Genomic DNA, 18,806 nt, shown 5'->3' with positions numbered 1-18,806 from the left:
GTAATCTATTTGTGTATGTGTGTGCCTCTCGTGTGAATGTGAGTGTGGATGCGTTGCGTATTTTAGTAATTTTAATCGGTTTAGAGTGATAAGGTTAATAAACTTACATCTTTCTTGTTTAAACTCAAGAAAACCTGTCTGATTGGTTCATTTATAATTATATTAGGGGAACAGGAACAAGTGCTCACTGAGGTGGTGAGTTCAATCACAGTGTTAAAAAAGATAAATCCTGTTGTGGTCAAATCAGAGAAGGGGCGAAAGGGGAGCCTGAGACCCCCCTCCTCACCTGGTCGTAACACATTCAAATGGAACATGTTGTTAATATTATCCATTTTGACAGAAATTTTTAACTTGAACTCTGTACAGTTCTGAGGATTAAAATAAATATAAAATCAAACCTTAAAAAATATAATTGAACAAAAAGAAAAAGAGGCACAAGAAATAAATGTACTCAGCCGTATGGTACAAATATTAAATTGCATGCCTTAGTATCTGTTGAGTTATATTCCTAGAGATTAAGTTAAGATAAATACCATATGATTACGTAATAAACTACCTACTGTGTGAACTGGTACCACATCACATCATCTTCTGAAAGCAAAATGAAAGAGAATAGTCTGGGCAGACCCTTGTCTCTTGGATTGAAAGCATAAGTAAGGTTAAGATTGGCTACTGGTTTACCAGAGCAACATAAGAATTGCTAGATGAAAAAGTACCAAGGTCTCCATTTAAAATGCAAAACACAAACAGACTTTAAGGTTTTCCTCTCATACCTGAGTAATTGCCTCTGCAAAACTGGTAGATTATGCCTCTGTGTAATCCTGATGTGAGCCTGAAGGCTATCAGTGGAGAACAACCAACTTCGGTCATTTGAACATGGCGTATCAACTAGCACCTAAAAAAGCAAAACAACCTGGTAAGAAAATAGAAAAATAAACCAAAAAAAGTGGACAAGTCTAGGTGACAGTCTTTTATCAAAATCTCCTTCTCCTTCCATTTTAATGTCAACTTGGCTCAGTTGTCAGCAAACTCATCTAAATTCGGTGGTGCAAGTTTCAAGTATCAGTACAAACTTTAGCACATAAACTAGGCCAGGGGTTGGCAATCTTTTTTTTTACCTGAAGAAACAGCTATATTTTATAACAGTTCTTACGATCAATAGAATTTTTTTTACTTTAATTTTGTCAGCAAAGTCACCTTTAGAACAAACTTTAACTCAAGATGCATAGAATTAAGACAATTTTTACAGCTATGGATTCTCGTGATTTTAAAAAAGCATCTAATAGCACATTCAGAACACATTACCGTCTCAGATATATTAGAAATAATGATGGTCGCAACCATATAACCCATTCCTTGAACCAAAGACATTATCTATAACCATGATGTTGTTATACCACTCCGTTTTATTTAGAGCACAATTATGCTTTTTGTAAAATTATCATTTGAAACTGCAAAGCACAGCATAATGATTAGCCGTTTATCCCCACTTTTCTTGATTTAATGTGATCCAACTGGAAAAGGGTGAGAGCTGCAAATGAGATGTTAAAGAGTCACTTACGGCTCCAGAGTCACAGGCTGCCGACCTTGGCAGTACTGAGAGAATGCAGCACTGTCAAAGGTGGCCAGTTTTTGGTTGAGATGTTTACCTGATCTCTCATCTGCCTGTGCAGATGAATGTAAATGTTCCCATGGTGCTATTTGATGATGAGACGCAGGAAGGTAGTCAGGAAGGTGACTTTGTCAACAATCCTCCTTTAACCAATAGCTCCAAAAATAAATGATCAGTCAGTCATTCATTCATTTGGGGTTTGTGAGATTTCACTGTGCACAAACTGCTGCAGTGTTTACCTATATAATAGTAACTACATTTCAGAAAAGTAATCCATAGTTGTAAAGAGCATTTGAACATGCTGTAGAATTGGTAACACCACTCTCCTCAAAAAAATGCAATGAAAACGGCAGACCAAACAAAACTTATTTGTAACTGCACAGTTGCTGAAAATGGCTACATGGATTAACAGTGAGATTCTAAAAACTGAGATGATCAGCACTACTTCAAGGTGTCCCAGGATAAAACGTGAATCAGGATAAAACATGTCTGGAGATTTGTCAAAAAGTGAACACGGTGACCCAAATAAGCAGATACATCACAGAGAAAACTGGGATATCAAAAAGGACCTGTGAAGAAAAATAACTGTGAAGAAAATAAAATAACCACAGGCAAAAGGTGAATTTGGAGGAGTAATTTCAAATCTCATCTCTCAGACAATGAAGCATTTACTCAGAAGAAGTTCGAAGAGTTACATGTGAGTTCAGACATTTGGGAAACTGCACCTTTGATCTGCTGTGGTTGATAGGTTGTCTGTTGGGACAATGATAAAGATTTATTTTTCTCCTGACAGTAACAACAATTACTTGAGGCACACATGACACAATATTCCCCAAAAGAACAAGTGCCATTGCTGGTGTGGCTTACACATACCAGAAAAGTACAACTTCTGACAGTGCTGGACTCAACTCATCCCCTGACAAAATCCAGCAGTCTGATTTCTGAGTTTCAGTACTTAGGCTTTTTCTAAAATAAAATGTAGACAACAGAATTATGAAAAGACATTGGGGTGTACAGAGGTGGGTGGTTGTATCTGCATCATCTGTGCTAAGACTGTAGGTTTCATGAAAATGATGGAAGCTAATTTCTTGTAATTTACAAATAACGAATAGCAGGGAAGAATTAATCTGAAAGTGTTCTTAAATGAAAGCCAATATTGCTATTCAAAAAAAATTAAGCAGTGTTATTATTTTTAATGAAACTATAAAATAATAGAATCCAATTGCATGTAATTCATGCTTAGACTCTACCAACTAGAAGGACAAGGGCAGCAGGTGCATGGGAACCACATCATCTGTGAGTTCCCCTCCAAGTCACACATCATCCTCACTTGGAACTATATTACCGTTCCTTCGCTGTTGCTGAGTCAAAAACCAGGAACTCGCTTCCTACCAGCACTGTGGGTGAACCTACACCAGATGGACTACAGCAGTTCAAGAATCGGCTCACTACCATCTTCTCAAGAGCAATAAGGGATGGGCAACAAATGCAGCCTGGTCAGCGGCACTCACATCCCATGAAAGAACAAAAAAAATCTAATTGTTTTGTGCCAGACACTTAGGGGTTAAGCACTGTGTGCACAGACAAGGAAGTAGCATCATTTCCCTCAAACAGAAATGTTGATGTAAATCCTGACAACTGAGCACCCCCATGTGGCTAAAATCAATATAACATGGATATTCAAAAATTCAACACAAAATCAATGGTAATATTTACATATAGACGGAAGTCTGGCACTTAATCTGATGTTAACTGAATGCAGAAAATCATCTAGTTCCAGAATAACAACTGACTTTAGTCCCAAATTGGGAAACAATTATGGATCAACCATGGGGAATACAAAGGGAGTTTAAATGAGGTCGAGACTGCCACAGGAATGGTATTTGAAAAGGAATTTAGAAGTGAGACCAACAAGGATGGGAAATAAGGCAAAAAGGTATTCACCTATCTGGTGTCGAGTTTGTTATCTTTAGCTCAAAATACATACCGCGAACATGAGTGAAATGCTTTGCTCACACATGCACTTAAGTATGACTTTAAATACAATGATTGAAATCAAACTTGCCCTAAAGTCACTAAACAAATTATTAAAATATCATTTTGGAGTCTAGTTTTGCATCTATTTTCTAATTTTGGTCCTTTGGAAAAACTTCAGAGATAAGCTAAAGATTAGACAATACACATCACATGAAAAGAATAAAATATTTTATTCTATGTTTTAGTCATTAAACATGAAACTTATCCCATATGTAAGTTGCAAGGAGAATCACTCTTGAATAACTACCCTCTCCAGTATGAGATAAATTCAGTGCTAAATAGCGATGCACCATATAGTGGAAAACGCATGTTTATAAGCAATTACTAATTTGGCAACATATAACTTTCTTTAAAAAATCAAACATTAACACACTTGGTGTATACCAAGAGTATCAAATGATAAAACTCACTGGACTGAATTTTGTGCCAACGGCAGGGCTCCCAGGACTGGGCCGGAGAGACGAGGTTATCATTCAGAGCAAACCCCCTTCCCCAGGTAGGATTGTATGGCTACGGCCAATTAACAGCTGGTGACGGGAACCCCATCATTTTAAAGACAGAGATCATGCCTCCAAGAGATGCCGACCAATCGCAGGGCCGGCAGCTCAGTAGCATTGGCAGTTCAACTGGAAGTGGTGGCCACTGGCGATACTGCAGAGGCCTTTGACCCAAGACCAGAGCTGGAAACCTGGATCCCAGGTAAGTGAAGCGGAGTTGCCGAGGACAGACTGGCAGGCCCTGGCAAGGGTGGGTATTTAGTGTGGGGGGGGGGGGGTTTGAGGGAGGTGTAGTTTTTCCTGGTAGGGGCTCACTGTGAGCCACAGATTGCTTACAGAGGAAGACGCCCACCCCCACCACCCATGTCCGCAGGGAGGTTTTACTGGGTGATCGCCACGCGTGGCGGAGACGCCCCTCCCCCACTGGTTCAATCACAGCGGCGACAGGAAGAGGCCATTAAGTGGCCGATAATACGGAGGGGGTGGCAGTGAGAACACAAGGAGGGGTGAAACACACAGGGAGGGGGGGATCCACAGGGAGGGGGAGGGATCCACAGTGGGGGGAGGGTCTCCACAGGGCGAGCACAGAGGGGGGGGGGGAGGGGTGAGCAGAGAACGGGGGGGGGGGGGGTGAGCACAGAACGGGGGGGGGTGAGCACAGAACAGGTGGGGGTGAGCACAGAACGGGGGGGGGGTGAGCACAGAACGGGGGGGGGGTGAGCACAGAACGGGGGGGGGGGTGAGCACAGAACGGGGGGGGGTGAGCACAGAACGGGGGGGGGGGGGTGAGCACAGAACGGGGGGGGGTGAGCACAGAACGGGGGGGGGTGAGCACAGAACGGGGGGGGGTGAGCACAGAACGGGGGGGGGGTGAGCACAGAACGGGGGGGGGTGAGCACAGAACGGGGGGGGGTGAGCACAGAACGGGGGGGGGTGCGCACAGAACGGGGGGGGGGTGCGCACAGAACGGGGGGGGGGTGCGCACAGAACGGGGGGGGGTGCGCACAGAATGGGGGGGGGGGGTGAGCACAGAACGGGGGGGGGGGTGAGCACAGAACGGGGGGGGGGTGAGCACAGAACGGGGGGGGGGGTGAGCACAGAACGGGGGGGGGGGTGAGCACAGAACGGGGGGGGGGTGAGCACAGAACGGGGGGGGGGGTGAGCACAGAACGGGGGGGGTGAGCACAGAACGGGGGGGGGGGGTGAGCACAGAACGGGGGGGGGGGTGAGCACAGAACGGGGGGGGGGGTGAGCACAGAACGGGGGGGGGGGGTGAGCACAGAACGGGGGGGGGGTGAGCACAGAACGGGGGGGGGTGAGCACAGAGGGGGGGTGAGCACAGAGGGGGGGGTGAGCACAGAGGGGGGGGTGAGCACAGAGAGGGGGGTGAGCACAGAGAGGGGGGTGAGCACAGTGGGGGGGGGGTGAGCACAGTGGGGGGGGGGTGAGCACAGTGGGGGGGGGGGGTGAGCACAGTGGGGGGGGGGGTGAGCACAGTGGGGGGGGTGAGCACTGTGGGGGGGGTGAGCACTGTGGGGGGGGGTGAGCACAGTGGGGGGGGTGAGCACAGTGGGGGGGGTGAGCACAGTGGGGGGGGGGGTGAGCACAGTGGGGGGGGTGAGCACAGTGGGGGGGGGTGAGCACAGTGGGGGGGGGTGAGCACAGTGGGGGGGGGTGAGCACAGTGGGGGGGGGTGAGCACAGTGGGGGGGGGTGAGCACAGTGGGGGGGGTGAGCACAGTGGGGGGGGTGAGCACAGTGGGGGGGGTGAGCACAGTGGGGGGGGTGAGCACAGTGGGGGGGGTGAGCACAGTGGGGGGGGTGAGCACAGTGGGGGGGGGTGAGCACAGTGGGGGGGGGTGAGCACAGTGGGGGGGGGTGAGCACAGTGGGGGGGGGTGAGCACAGTGGGGGGGGGTGAGCACAGTGGGGGGGGGTGAGCACAGTGGGGGGGGGTGAGCACAGTGGGGGGGGGTGAGCACAGTGGGGGGGGGTGAGCACAGTGGGGGGGGGGTGAGCACAGTGGGGGGGGGTGAGCACAGTGGGGGGGGGTGAGCACAGTGGGGGGGGGGTGAGCACAGTGGGGGGGGGGTGAGCACAGTGGGGGGGGTGAGCACAGTGGAGGGGGGTGAGCACAGTGGAGGGGGGTGAGCACAGTGGGGGGGGGTGAGCACAGTGGGAGGGAGTGAGCACAGTGGGGGGGGTGAGCACAGTGGGGGGGGGTGAGCACAGTGGGGGGGGGTGAGCACAGTGGGGGGGGGGGTGAGCACAGTGGGGGGGGGGTGAGCACAGTGGGGGGGGGGGTGAGCACAGTGGGGGGGGGGGGTGAGCACAGTGGGGGGGGGTGAGCACAGTGGGGGGGGGGTGAGCACAGTGGGGGGGGGGTGAGCACAGTGGGGGGGGGTGAGCACAGTGGGGGGGGGTGAGCACAGTGGGGGGGGGTGAGCACAGTGGGGGGGGGTGAGCACAGTGGGGGGGGGTGAGCACAGTGGGGGGGGGTGAGCACAGTGGGGGGGGGTGAGCACAGTGGGGGGGGGTGAGCACAGTGGGGGGGGGTGAGCACAGTGGGGGGGGGTGAGCACAGTGGGGGGGGGTGAGCACAGTGGGGGGGGGTGAGCACAGTGGGGGGGGGTGAGCACAGAGGGGGGGGGTGAGCACAGAGGGGGAGGGGGGGAGAACACGGTTGGGGTGGGGTGGGGGTTAGGAGAGAACACGGCTGGGGGGGCGGGGGAGAAACCACAGTTTGGGGCGGGACCAGAGTGGGAAGGGAACTACAGTGGGGGGCGGGGAACGCAGAGGTGTGGGGAGAACACGGGGAGTGGGGGGGAACAAGTGCACGGGGGGGGTGGTGCCAGAGCTCAGGGGGGGCAAGGGAGGTGGGGGAACATGGGAGGGGAGAACACGGCGGACGGGGGCGGGGAGAGAACACGGCTGGGGGGGGGGGGGGGGGGGAAGAACACGGCTGGGGTGGGGGGAGAACACGGCTTGGGGGTGGGGGGGGGGGAGAACACGGCTGGGGTGGGGGGGGGGGGAGAACACGGCTGGGGTGGGGGGAGAACACGGCTTGGGGGTGGGGGGAGAACACGGCTTGGGGGTGGGGGGGGGAGAACACGGCTGGGGTGGGGGAGAACGCGGCTGGGGGGGGCAGAACGCGGCTGGGGGGGGCAGAACGCGGCTGGGGGGGGCAGAACGCGGCTGGGGGGGGCAGAACGCGGCTGGGGGGGCAGAACGCGGCTGGGGGGGGCAGAACGCGGCGGGGGGGTGGGAGAACGCGGCGGGGGGGTGGGAGAACGCGGCGGGGGGGTGGGAGAACGCGGCGGGGGGGTGGGAGAACGCGGCGGGGGGGTGGGAGAACGCGGCGGGGGGGTGGGAGAACGCGGCGGGGGGGTGGGAGAACGCGGCGGGGGGGTGGGAGAACGCGGCGGGGGGGTGGGAGAACGCGGCGGGGGGGTGGGAGAACGCGGCGGGGGGGTGGGAGAACGCGGCGGGGGGGTGGGAGAACGCGGCGGGGGGGTGGGAGAACGCGGCGGGGGGGTGGGAGAACGCGGCGGGGGGGTGGGAGAACGCGGCGGGGGGGTGGGAGAACGCGGCGGGGGGGTGGGAGAACGCGGCGGGGGGGTGGGAGAACGCGGCGGGGGGGTGGGAGAACGCGGCGGGGGGGTGGGAGAACGCGGCGGGGGGGTGGGAGAACGCGGCGGGGGGGTGGGAGAACGCGGCGGGGGGGTGGGAGAACGCGGCGGGGGGGTGGGAGAACGCGGCGGGGGGGTGGGAGAACGCGGCGGGGGGGTGGGAGAACGCGGCGGGGGGGTGGGAGAACGCGGCGGGGGGGTGGGAGAACGCAGCGGGAGGGTGGGAGAACGCAGCGGGGGGAGAGGGAGTGGAACACAGACACACAGAGACAGAGAGCGAGAGGAGGGGGAGAGAGCGCGATCAAGATCACTCCTGACAGATGGACATCTAACCAGAATACTCCGCTACACAAGTGTGCAGCAAACATTGACTACTTGTGCAAGGAAAAAAGTGCCAGGTATCTAAGTAAATCAGCATCCAACATAGTGAAGAGAAAGCAAGTCAATAAATTAGTCTTAATTTAAAGCTTCTTCATAAAAATACACATTTGTTGTTTTGGTTAATAGTGAGATCAATTTTTCATGCCTTTATCTTTCTGAAATTGTCTCAATGGCCTCCTATGTAAGACAAAAATTATAACGTGGCTCAGGACGAAGATCTAAAGCCAATGAAGTACTTTTGAGATGTCGTCCCTGTTGTAATGTGGGAAACTAAGAATATTCTCTGCACTGCCTCAAGTTTAAATGTCTGTCTTGTTTCTTGAAACAAGAACTGGAGACAGTACTCAAGGAGCAGTATGATCAGAGCACTGTACTTTAATTGCAACTTTCTTAATATTTGACTGTTTTAGCTCAGGAGTTCAACTTTTTTTAAATTGCCTGTGCATGTTAGGCGGCACAGTGGTTAGCACCACAGCCTCACAGCTCCAGCGACCCGGGTTCAGTTCTGGGTACTGCCTGTGCGGAGTTTGCAAGTTCTCCCTGTGACCGTGTGGGTTTCCGCCGGGTGCTCCGGTTTCCTCCCACAGCCAAAGACTTGCAGGTTGATAGGTAAATTGGCCATTATAAATTGCTCCTAGTGTAGGTAGGTGGTAGGAGAATGGTGGAGATGTGGTAGGGGATATGGGATTAATGTAGGATTAGTATAAATGGGTGGTTGTTGTTCAGCACAGACTAGGTGGGCCGAAGGGCCTGTTTCAGTGCTGTATCTCTAAATAATAAAATAAAATAAATGTTGCCCACCATGTCTAAGAACATTCTTAGGTCTCTTACAATTTTATCCTTGGCTATTTCTATATCATTCATGAAATTTATATGTTGTCCATTTTTCCTTCTAACGTATGGTACTGAATGAGTCTGATTAAAAATTCTGTCTTCTTTCGGTCCATATTTATATTTTGTCCAACTTATCCTGTGAGTTATGAGGTTCTGCCTTCAATTTCATTGCCCCTCCTAATTTGGTATCATATAGAGCACAGAAACAGGCCATTCAGCCCAACAGATCCATGCTGGTGTTTATGCTCCGCATGCTTCATCCAGCTCTTTCAACATATCCTTCTATTCCATTCGTCCTCATGTGCTTATCTAGCTTGCCCCGAGTGCATGTATGCCATTCAGCTCAACTACTCCCTGTGGTAGTGAGTTCCACATTTGAGCTATCCTCCAGGCAAAGAAGTTTCTCCCCAATTCCCTGTTGAATTTATTACTGACTATCTTATATTTATGGCCCCTAGTTCAGGTCTTGCATGCAAATGGAAACACCTTGGGCTGGATTTTACCAAGGCCTCGACGTCAGCCTCCGTGGTAGTGGGGGCCTGAAGATGGGTCTGGAAGAGGCCCACCACAGACCTTGACGCTGGGAGGGCCCAGCTCGATCCTCCCGGCAGTGGCAAGGCTCCGTGATGGTGCCCCCGCCGCTTGGCTAGGGGCCCTCAATTACAATATTCAAATTAATAAAATAATGAATATTTAATGAATAATGAAATTTACATAGACTTAGCTGCAATCTTGAGGGCTTGCTGTGGCGTGGCGGCCAGCACTCCGGCACTTTTAATTCCCCGACTAGAGAAAGGCGGCGTGACACTGGTGGGAAGGGGGGAGGAGGTAAGATTTTCAGCGCAGTGGGTGAAGGGAATGAGGTCAAATACACATAATGGGTGTAGGGGATGGTGGGAAGGGTTGAACTTCAAACTTTGTGCAGTCTTAGGAGGGAAGGTCACATTTAAAAGGTAAGTGTTTTGGGGTGGGAAGAGCAAATAGTTATTGTAATTGTTATTGGGAGGTGGGAAAGGAGTGTTAGAAATTTATTTATTTAATTTTGTGTGGTATGTCTTTAAAAATTTAAATTGGGCAGCAGGGCTGGCTGCTCTTTAAAAATGGCACCAGCGCCTGCACACAGGCAGCTGACACCATTGCTGGGACGGACAGCCCGCCCCCTCCATGAGATGTTTGGGGGGGGGGGGGGAGAGAAAGAGGGGGCGGGCCACCCTGGCTGAGCTGCCGCGCTTGAGATCGCAGCGGTTCTTTGGCATGAGGGCCACCATTTTTTGAGCTCACCATCGGGATCAGTAGCGGGCTCTCAAAATCTAGCCCCTTCTCTAGGTCTACCCTAGCAAACCTTTTCATAATCTTGGAAGACGTCCATCAAGTCACCCTGCAGTGCTCCCTTTTCTAGAGAAAATAGCCACCGCCTGTTCAATCTTTCCTCCATTCTGGTATCATTCTAATAAATCTTCTTTGCAAATTTTCCAGTGGCTCTATATCCTTTTTATCATATGGCGACCAGAACTGTTCACAGAACTCCAAGTATGGTCGAACTAAGCCTCTATACAAGTTTAACATAACTTCTGCTTTTCAATTCTATCCCTCTAGAAATGAAACCCAGTGTTTTGTTTACTTTATTATGGCCTTATTAGCCTGTGTTGCTACTTTTACTGACTTGTATCTATACCCCCAGATACCTCTGTTCCTCCACACAATTCAGACTTTTATTTTCCAAGGAGTATGCGGCTTCCTTATTCTTCTGATCAAAACGTATTACCTCGTACATCCCTATATTGAAGTTCATCTGTCAATTATGCACCCGTTCTGCAAGTTTCTTAATGCCTTCTTGTATTTTGCCACAGTGCTCCTCTGTTTTAACATCCCCCTGCTTGATTTCATTCGCAAATTATGAAATTGTACTTTTGACTCTCGAGTCTAAATGGTTCATTTAAATGGTGAACAGTAGTTCCAGGATACGACTTCACATCATTTGCCAATCTGAGTAACTTTCTTTAACCTCCACTATTTTCTGTTTTGCAGCCGGCTTTCAATCCATTCTGCTACTTGTCTCCTGATGCAACATGTTTTGACCTTGGTCATGAGGCAGTAATTTACTGAAGGCATTTTGAAAATCCAAACATATTGTCTACTGAATTGTCCTTATCTACCCTGTTACTTCTTCAAAGAATTCAAGAAGATTGGTCAAGCATCACCTTTCCTTTAGAATCCATGCTGACTGTGCTATTACTTTTTCAGTTTCTGCATATTCTTCTATTACATCTTTGAAGAAGGATGCCATTATCTTTCCTACCATCGACATTAAGGTAATTGATCTATAGTTCCTTGGGCTTGTTCTAATTCCCTTTTTATATGTAGGAATCACACTATCTTTCTGCCAGTCCTCTAGCACTATTCCCTTCTCTATTGAATATATATGTGTATGTATGCTATCTCTTCCCCAACTTCTTTTAATGTGCGCAGATGCAATCTATCCAGACTGACTAATTTTGATTAGTTTACCAATAAACTGCTCCCATCTTAAATTTCTTTGATCTCTTCTTCTTATGTCATGTCCATCATGTTACTTTCTCTAGTAACAAAGTAATCAATTGTTGTAGTAACACAAAAGCAAAATACTGCAGATGCTGTAAATACTCAGCAATCTGCCAGCATCTATGGAGAGAGAAAAACAGAGTTAATCTTTCAGGCCGATGATCTTTCCTCAGAACTGGGAAAGTTAGAAATGTAATAGGTTTTAAACAAGTGGAATGGGGGAGGGTGGAAAAAGAACAAAAGAGAAAGTCTGTGATAGGGTGGAAGACAGAAGAGATTAAACGACAAAAGAGTTGGTGCAGCGACAAGGGGAGTGGTAGTGAGACAAGTAAAGAGTTAAAAGATGTGTCTATAGGAGGTGTGAATGGCAGAATGATGGACAGCTGCCACCCAAAGGCAAAACCAAGAGAAAAACAAGAGTAAGACCAAAACATGCAAAGAAAAATGAAACAAAATGGGGGCAGACATTACAGTGCAAAATTGTTGAATTCAGTGTTGAGTCTGGAAGGCTGTAAAGTGCCCAATTGAAAGATGAGGTCCTGTTCCTTAAGCTTGCATTGAGCTTCACTAGAGCACTGCAGTAGGCCAAGGACAGAGAGGTCAATATGGGAGCAAGATGGAGAATTAAAATGACAGGTGACTGGAAGCTCAGGGTCATTTTTGCAGATCTGATCTGCTGATATATGCATCATTTTCTGTTTTTACTTTTAATTATTTGTTGTTTCTGCCATTTAGCTATTACCTGTGAATTTGTGTGTGTCCCTATACTGGTTTTTCTTTTGATATTTATATGTCTGTAGAATACTTTACTATTTCTTTTTATATTCCTTGATAATTTAACATTGTAGTTTCTCTTTGCCTTCCTAATTTTTTTGGACAATCCTAACATTTGCATACTCCCCTTTGTCATTCTCTCCTTTGTTGTGTATGTATGTAAAGTATGTCCCTTTCCTTTTTTAGTTTCAATTTTGTTCTTTTATTTGTTCATTCATGGTATGTCATTACTAGCTAATTTGTTATTGCTTTTTAGTGGGATATATATTCCCTTGGACTCAATTGATCACCTGTTTAAGTGTTTCCCACTGCTGTTCTATTTCTTTGTCAGTAAATTTTTCCACTTTATTTTCCCTCATTCCACTCTCGTCGTCTTAAAATTAGCTTTTTAAAATTTGTTAGTTTAGTCTTTGTCCTCAATCTTTATCTTAAACCTTATTAAGTTGTGATCGCTATTACCCAAGTGTTTCCCTACACTTAGAACATAGAACATTACAGCGCAGTACAGCTTCTCTTTTCTGTTCTGTTTAGTTTCCCATTACCATATCCAACAGTGCTACCTCTCTTCTTGGGCTTTTTAACATGCTGGTTAAGAAAGGAGTCTTGAACACACTGTAAAAACTCCTTTCCCCGTACCCCTTTTGTTGCCTCTTCTTGCCAATTTCCTAGCGGAAAGGATAAATAGGGCTGTTCATAGGACTTTAAACTAACAAGATGGATGAAGGAATCAGGTGAAAATGGCATAACTGTTAAGAGTTTGGGGGGGGGGGGGAGCGGGGGAGTTAAAATCTCCCATGATTACTATTTTATACCCTTTATTAATTTCACATATTTACTTACCTATTTCTTCATCTGCTTCTTTTCCACTTCTAGGTGGGCTGTGGTATACCTCTATTAGCATGATCGATCCCTTCTTATCTTTTACATCAATCCATATGGATCCTATTTCTAATCTTTTGTTAGTTATGCCCCTTTTTTCTACTGGCATTGTTATCTCTATTTAGTGCAGTCACCCAACCCCTTTCTTCCTTTCTTATCCTTTCTGACATCATAACCTGCAAAATTTAGTTGCCAGTCCTGTTCTGTATGTAGCTATGTTTCAGTTATTCCTACTGCATCTGGTTCCTCACTAGATTATTGCCTCCAGTTCCCCCATCTTATTTTGAATGCTGTGTACATTTTTGTACTATCAGTTAATTTGTCTTAGTAGTTGTTCCTTTTATTTAATTTTAACAGTCTTTTTATGCTTGTGTTTTATAACTATATTTGTTCCCTGACCATTTACATTATCCTTGTTCCATACTTTGGTCTGATCTTTACTCTCATTCCCTAACTCTTACATCTTCAGAGTTATATCATTTTCACCAGATCCATCCTCCCTTCTTACTACTTTAAAGTTCTCTGGACACCACTATTTATCCTTTCTGCTAGGAAATGTTAGCGTTGAGTTTCTGAATTCTAATTATTGATTAAATTAGAAATAATAATGGTCCCATCAGTGAGCCTTGGAGCACTCCACCCTAACATAACTCCTTTAACAAGTCCCCACTGTTTTCTACTCTTCAGTCAACTTGTTATCCATTCCTAAGATTTAACCTGATTCCTCACACAGATTTGAGCTTAGCTAATAGCCTTTTGTATGTGACTGTCAAATGCTTTTGTGGAAGTCGAGATGTGCCAGATTGTAGGGATTTCCACAGCCCACTTGGGTTGTCACTTTGTCAAAGAAGTCAAGGAGTTTGCCAGGTTGGATTTTCCTCTTCTGAAACCATACAGACTGTTGTTTACTAGATTGATATAAAGAAATCTTCAAGTTTACTCCCGATAATTCTGAAATCATATCTGATGGCATCTGTTTTATGGTTTCCATTTTACTAGAATCCATGCTAGTGAAAGTACATAATTGCAAAGATTTTTTAAACTATATAATTCTTATTCAAAACTTATTTCACCTGGTCTCTACTCAAAATCAGTACAACAAAAATCATCAACTCAAAGCTGTGTGGTCCATATGTCTAAGCCTATGTCTCAGTGCTCTGTAGGGCTCCACTTTGAAGTTTTAATGAGCTATGTCACCAAGGCACAGCAACTGTCTTAAAGCCAGTGTTTGCACCTGTCTCTCAAAACGTGATCAGAATACAGTCTCACCTTGTCATACATTTGTGGTTGCTGTGGACCAATGTGCCGACCATCCAGGTCAGCCAAAGAAATTATGTTCCTTAAGTCCTCCGGTACAAAAGAGTCAAGTGTTTGCTTCAACCGTTTGTGTCGCAAACTGTCATGTTCATTGCACAGAAAATTACCTTTTAAAAAAAAAAGGGAACAAATGTGAAATTGTAGAGGTGACCAAACATCTCCTTGTGAGTCAAGGAGGAAATTCCAGTGTACACCAGACATTTGTTTCAGCAATCTGAAAACAAAACATGACTTTTAGAAAAATTACTTACTAAAACTTGTTCTACTACAAACAATAGTGAAAGGTCATAAATAGAAAAAAAAATACAAGTATAGTGTCATGCTCACGCAATACAAACTTATGAACTACAAAATGAACTTACGAAATAAACCCAAAATGGACACTTTTCCTGTAAAGCAAAATGGAGTTGAGAGATCAGGTAACTTTTTCTTTCCTGCCAATGCACATGAATCTGCAAGAACCTTGAGCTAATTTTCATGTCTGGACAAGTCTTGGCGAAGTCATGAAAATACAAATGATCTTTCTGGATATATCTTTGAGAAGTCATTAAGATGTAAATGGCCCTTTCTATGGAAATGGCTGCATCTCTCCAACCAATTGGGTTAACAACACTGTGGCAGACGTTTTGATTCAAAGCTTGAACTCCAGAGAATGGGTGTGAAAAGCTCTACTTTATCTACTTTATCAAGATGATACGTGATTGTGTGGCATCTGAACTCCATTGTCTGACAATGGCCTAACCATCAGAAACTATTTATGAATTCAATGGAAGAGAAACTCTGGTCACATGATAGTAACTAGGTTTCTGATAAGGAGTTTTAATAAAGGTATATTCTGGGCAGAAAAAAGACAGAGAGGGAGAAACCTCTATGCCATCAAAGAGAAAGGACCCTGCCGAACACCACCAGCTTTAAGGCAGAGATTGGAGTTGGCTTTGAACTCATCCACCTGAGAAGTTGTACCAGGGTTTTGACATGGAACCTTGACTGGAATACAACAACAAGAGAAATCTATAACAGTGCATTCATCCTCCTAAACCCCCCAAGTCTTTATCTTCAGTGAACAAGGAAAATATTACAGGCCTGCACTGTTTCAGGTCTCTAACCTGGCGTAAAGCAAGTGCAACAAAGAACTCTTAAAAATTCATAAGACCTAAATGCAAATTACTTTATAATCTCTATCTCTTCTTGAGTGTGTGTTTCTGTATGAGTGTGAGAGTGGGTGTAGTTGCGTATATTTCAGGTGTTGAATAATAAACATTTATTTTGTAAAACTTGCAAAAAAAAAACTGTCATTTGTCCATTCTTGACAATTAAGGCATTCAGGGGTTAAAACATTTTTTTATTTTAAAACATGCTGTCTTTAGTCAGTTGAGAGGTGGAAAAGGGGGAGCTATCCCCATCATCTCTCACCTGTCTAACAACCTTCTTTTTTGGCCTCCTTGTCTCGAGAGACAATGTGTAAGCTTCCAGAGGTGGTCAGTAATTTGTGACAGACTCTTCCACAGGCGCTGCAGATAAAATTGGTTGTCGGGGCTGTTACACAGTTGGCTCTCTCCGTGCACTTCTGTCTTTTTTCCTGCCAACTACTAAGTCTCTTCGACTCGCCACTCTTTAGCACCGCCTTTATGGCTGTCCGCCAGCTCTGGCGATCACTGGCAACTGACTCCCATGACTTGTGATCAATGTCACAGGACATGTCGCGTTTGCAGACGTCTTTAAAGCGGAGACATGGACAGCCGGTGGGTCTGATACCAGTGACGAGTTCGCTGCACAATGCGTCCTTGGGGATTCTGCCATCTTCCATGCTGCTCACATGGCCAAGCCATCTCAAGCGCCGCTGGCTCAGTAGGGTGTATATGCTGGGGATGTTGGCCGCCTAGAGGACTTCTGCGTTGGAGATACGGTCCTGCCACCTGCTGCCAAGTCTTCTCCAGAGGCAGCGAGGATGGAATGAGTTGAGATGTCGCTCTTGGCTGACATACGTTGTCCAGGCCTCGCTGCCGTAGAGTAAGGTATTGAGGACACAGGCTTGAAACACTCGGACTTTTATATTCCGCGTCAGCGCGCCATTTTCCCACACCCTCTTGGCCAGTCTGGACATAGCAGCGGATACCTTTCCCATGTGCTTGTTGATTTCTGCATCGAGAGCCTAGGTAGGTGAACTCTCGAACCACTTCCAGAGCGTGGTCGCCGATATTGACGGATGGAGCATTTCTGACGTCCTGTCCCACGATGTTCGTTTTCTTGAGGCTGATGTTAGGCCAAATTCGTTGCAGGCAGCCACAATCCTGTCGATGAGTCTCTGCAGACACTCTTCAGTGTGGGATGTTAATGCAGCATTGTCAGCAAAGAGGAGTTCCCTGCTAAGGAACTTCCGTACTTTGGTCTTCGCTCTAAGACGGGCAAGGTCGAACAACCTGCCATCTGATCTTGTGTGGAGGAAAATTCCTTCTTCTGAAGACTTGAACGCATGTGAGAGCAGCAGTGAGAAGAAGATCCCAAACAGTGTAGGTGCAAGAGCACAGCCCTGTTTCAGCTATGCTGAATTGTGCCTTTCATATTGTCATGGAATGAGGTGATGATACTTCGTAGCTTTGATGGATATCCGATCTTTGCTAGTAGTCTGAAGAGACCATGTCTGCTGACTAGGTCAAAGGCTTTGGTGAGATCTATGAAAGCAACGTAGAGGGGCATCTGTTGTTCACGGCATTTCTCCTATAGCTGGTGAAGGGAGAACAGCATGTCAATGGTGGATCTCTCTGCTCGAAAGCCGCACTGTGCCTCAGGGTATTTGTACTTAGGACATCCCAAGGTCATGAAAGGCCATTATATAAATGGCCTTTCTTTCTTCTAATGATGAGCTTTCTAACAGTTCCTCAGGCTATTAAAAACACCCCCATAATTACAGCAATCATTTGATTCAAATATTTGAAAATATCTATGCTGGCATTACTCAGTTCTGCATTAAAAAAAAAATTACATTGAAATTAACAATCATATTCAAATTGGCTTGAATTTTATTCCACCATCTTTGTCACTTTTTTTAAGGAGTTTATTTTTCATAAGGAAGAGGAAGCTCCTTTTACTCTCCCGCCCACTCCAGCCCAGAACTCAGCAACCCAGTTTCAAAGCAGAAGTAAATATGATCTTGCTTATTTGGAGAACTATATATACAATATATATAAAATATGTGGTTTCCCTCAGGTTCAAACCCCACTTCCAGTCTCAGATGAGGTTCAAGGAAGGTAATGGTCTTTTAGAATGTGTTTTCAACCTCTCTGTGGGTGTTGTGAACCTCTGAGCTTTTTTCTCTGCCTTGATATACACACTTTCTCAAAAAAGACCTCCCCTTCACAGTTTCCTTTTTATTTGTACTTAACCGATATTCTCATGTTCTTATTAAAACTTTAGATTACAGATTAGTTTGAGAAATGTTTAAACTCAGCTGAATAGACATTCCTATTTCTTCACACAATGACTTAAAATAGCTTTTCTGGGATGGTGAAACCAATTTTTTTTAAAAAATCAGGTGAATAATTATTGTTCTAAAGTAAATGGACAATACTGGCCACTTGGCAGTAATTACGAAATGTCAAAGGCTTGGATTGATGCAATGAATCACAACTGCAAAGTTCTAGTAGTTTGTTAGTCACCTGAATTCTAAAATGAAATTATTGCCTTGTCATCAATCCCATGGAACCCATCAGATTTTACTATACATATACTGTACAGTTCTCCATTATAGCACATTTCATTTGATTTTAGATTCCTTTCCTTTTTGCTGAGAGTAGCTGTCATAAACTGATAGCAACAGCATGTGGTTAAAGACTGAGAATAAATTATGGTACATAATCACAGCAAGTCTATCAAGCTGGGATTAAGAGGAAATAATTGTCAGGCTGTATAATAAATGTACAAGTTATAGCACTTTAATTGTAAAGGTTGATGGGAATAATAGTAATGTAGAACTACATACAGTAATTGAAATAGCTGATTATTGCCTAAGTATATAACAATTCCCATCAGGATGCTAGGAGGATTAGCATTCTGGGGTAGAACAGATGATATGAAATAAATAAAGGCAAAAGGTGCTAGAAGAAAACAATTGCAAGGAAAAACAAAAATTCTTAAAGAATGAAATCTATGGCACCTTCTATTTGCTCCTGCTGCAACTATTAGGAAAGAAAACCATAACATATTTTTAATAATAAATTTTTAAATAAAAATAAGATCACTGTCACTAAGCCTGGTCAAATACCGAAATATATTTCAATTTCATAAAAACATGCTGCACATCATCAAGT

The 18,806-nt window shown here is 46.1% G+C and overlaps 1 protein-coding gene across 1 annotated transcript in view; it reads right to left on the bottom strand.

The window, feature by feature from the left end:
• nsun3 (NOP2/Sun RNA methyltransferase 3) overlaps nucleotides 1-18,806 on the bottom strand; it is a 70,310-nt gene that overhangs the window by 20,399 nt on the left and 31,105 nt on the right. The window contains exons 4-5 of the mRNA XM_068040604.1: nucleotides 14,452-14,606; nucleotides 774-895 (exon numbers count right to left, since the gene is read on the bottom strand). Coding sequence (XP_067896705.1) covers nucleotides 774-895; nucleotides 14,452-14,606 — 277 coding nt within the window. The remainder of the gene's footprint in view (nucleotides 1-773; nucleotides 896-14,451; nucleotides 14,607-18,806) is intronic.

This window comes from Heterodontus francisci, chromosome 10, assembly GCF_036365525.1.
Source record: "Heterodontus francisci isolate sHetFra1 chromosome 10, sHetFra1.hap1, whole genome shotgun sequence".
NCBI classification, from domain to species: domain Eukaryota; kingdom Metazoa; phylum Chordata; class Chondrichthyes; order Heterodontiformes; family Heterodontidae; genus Heterodontus; species Heterodontus francisci.
The sequence above is the reverse complement of the archived record's forward strand: the minus strand, read 5'-3'. Positions and strand labels throughout refer to the sequence as shown.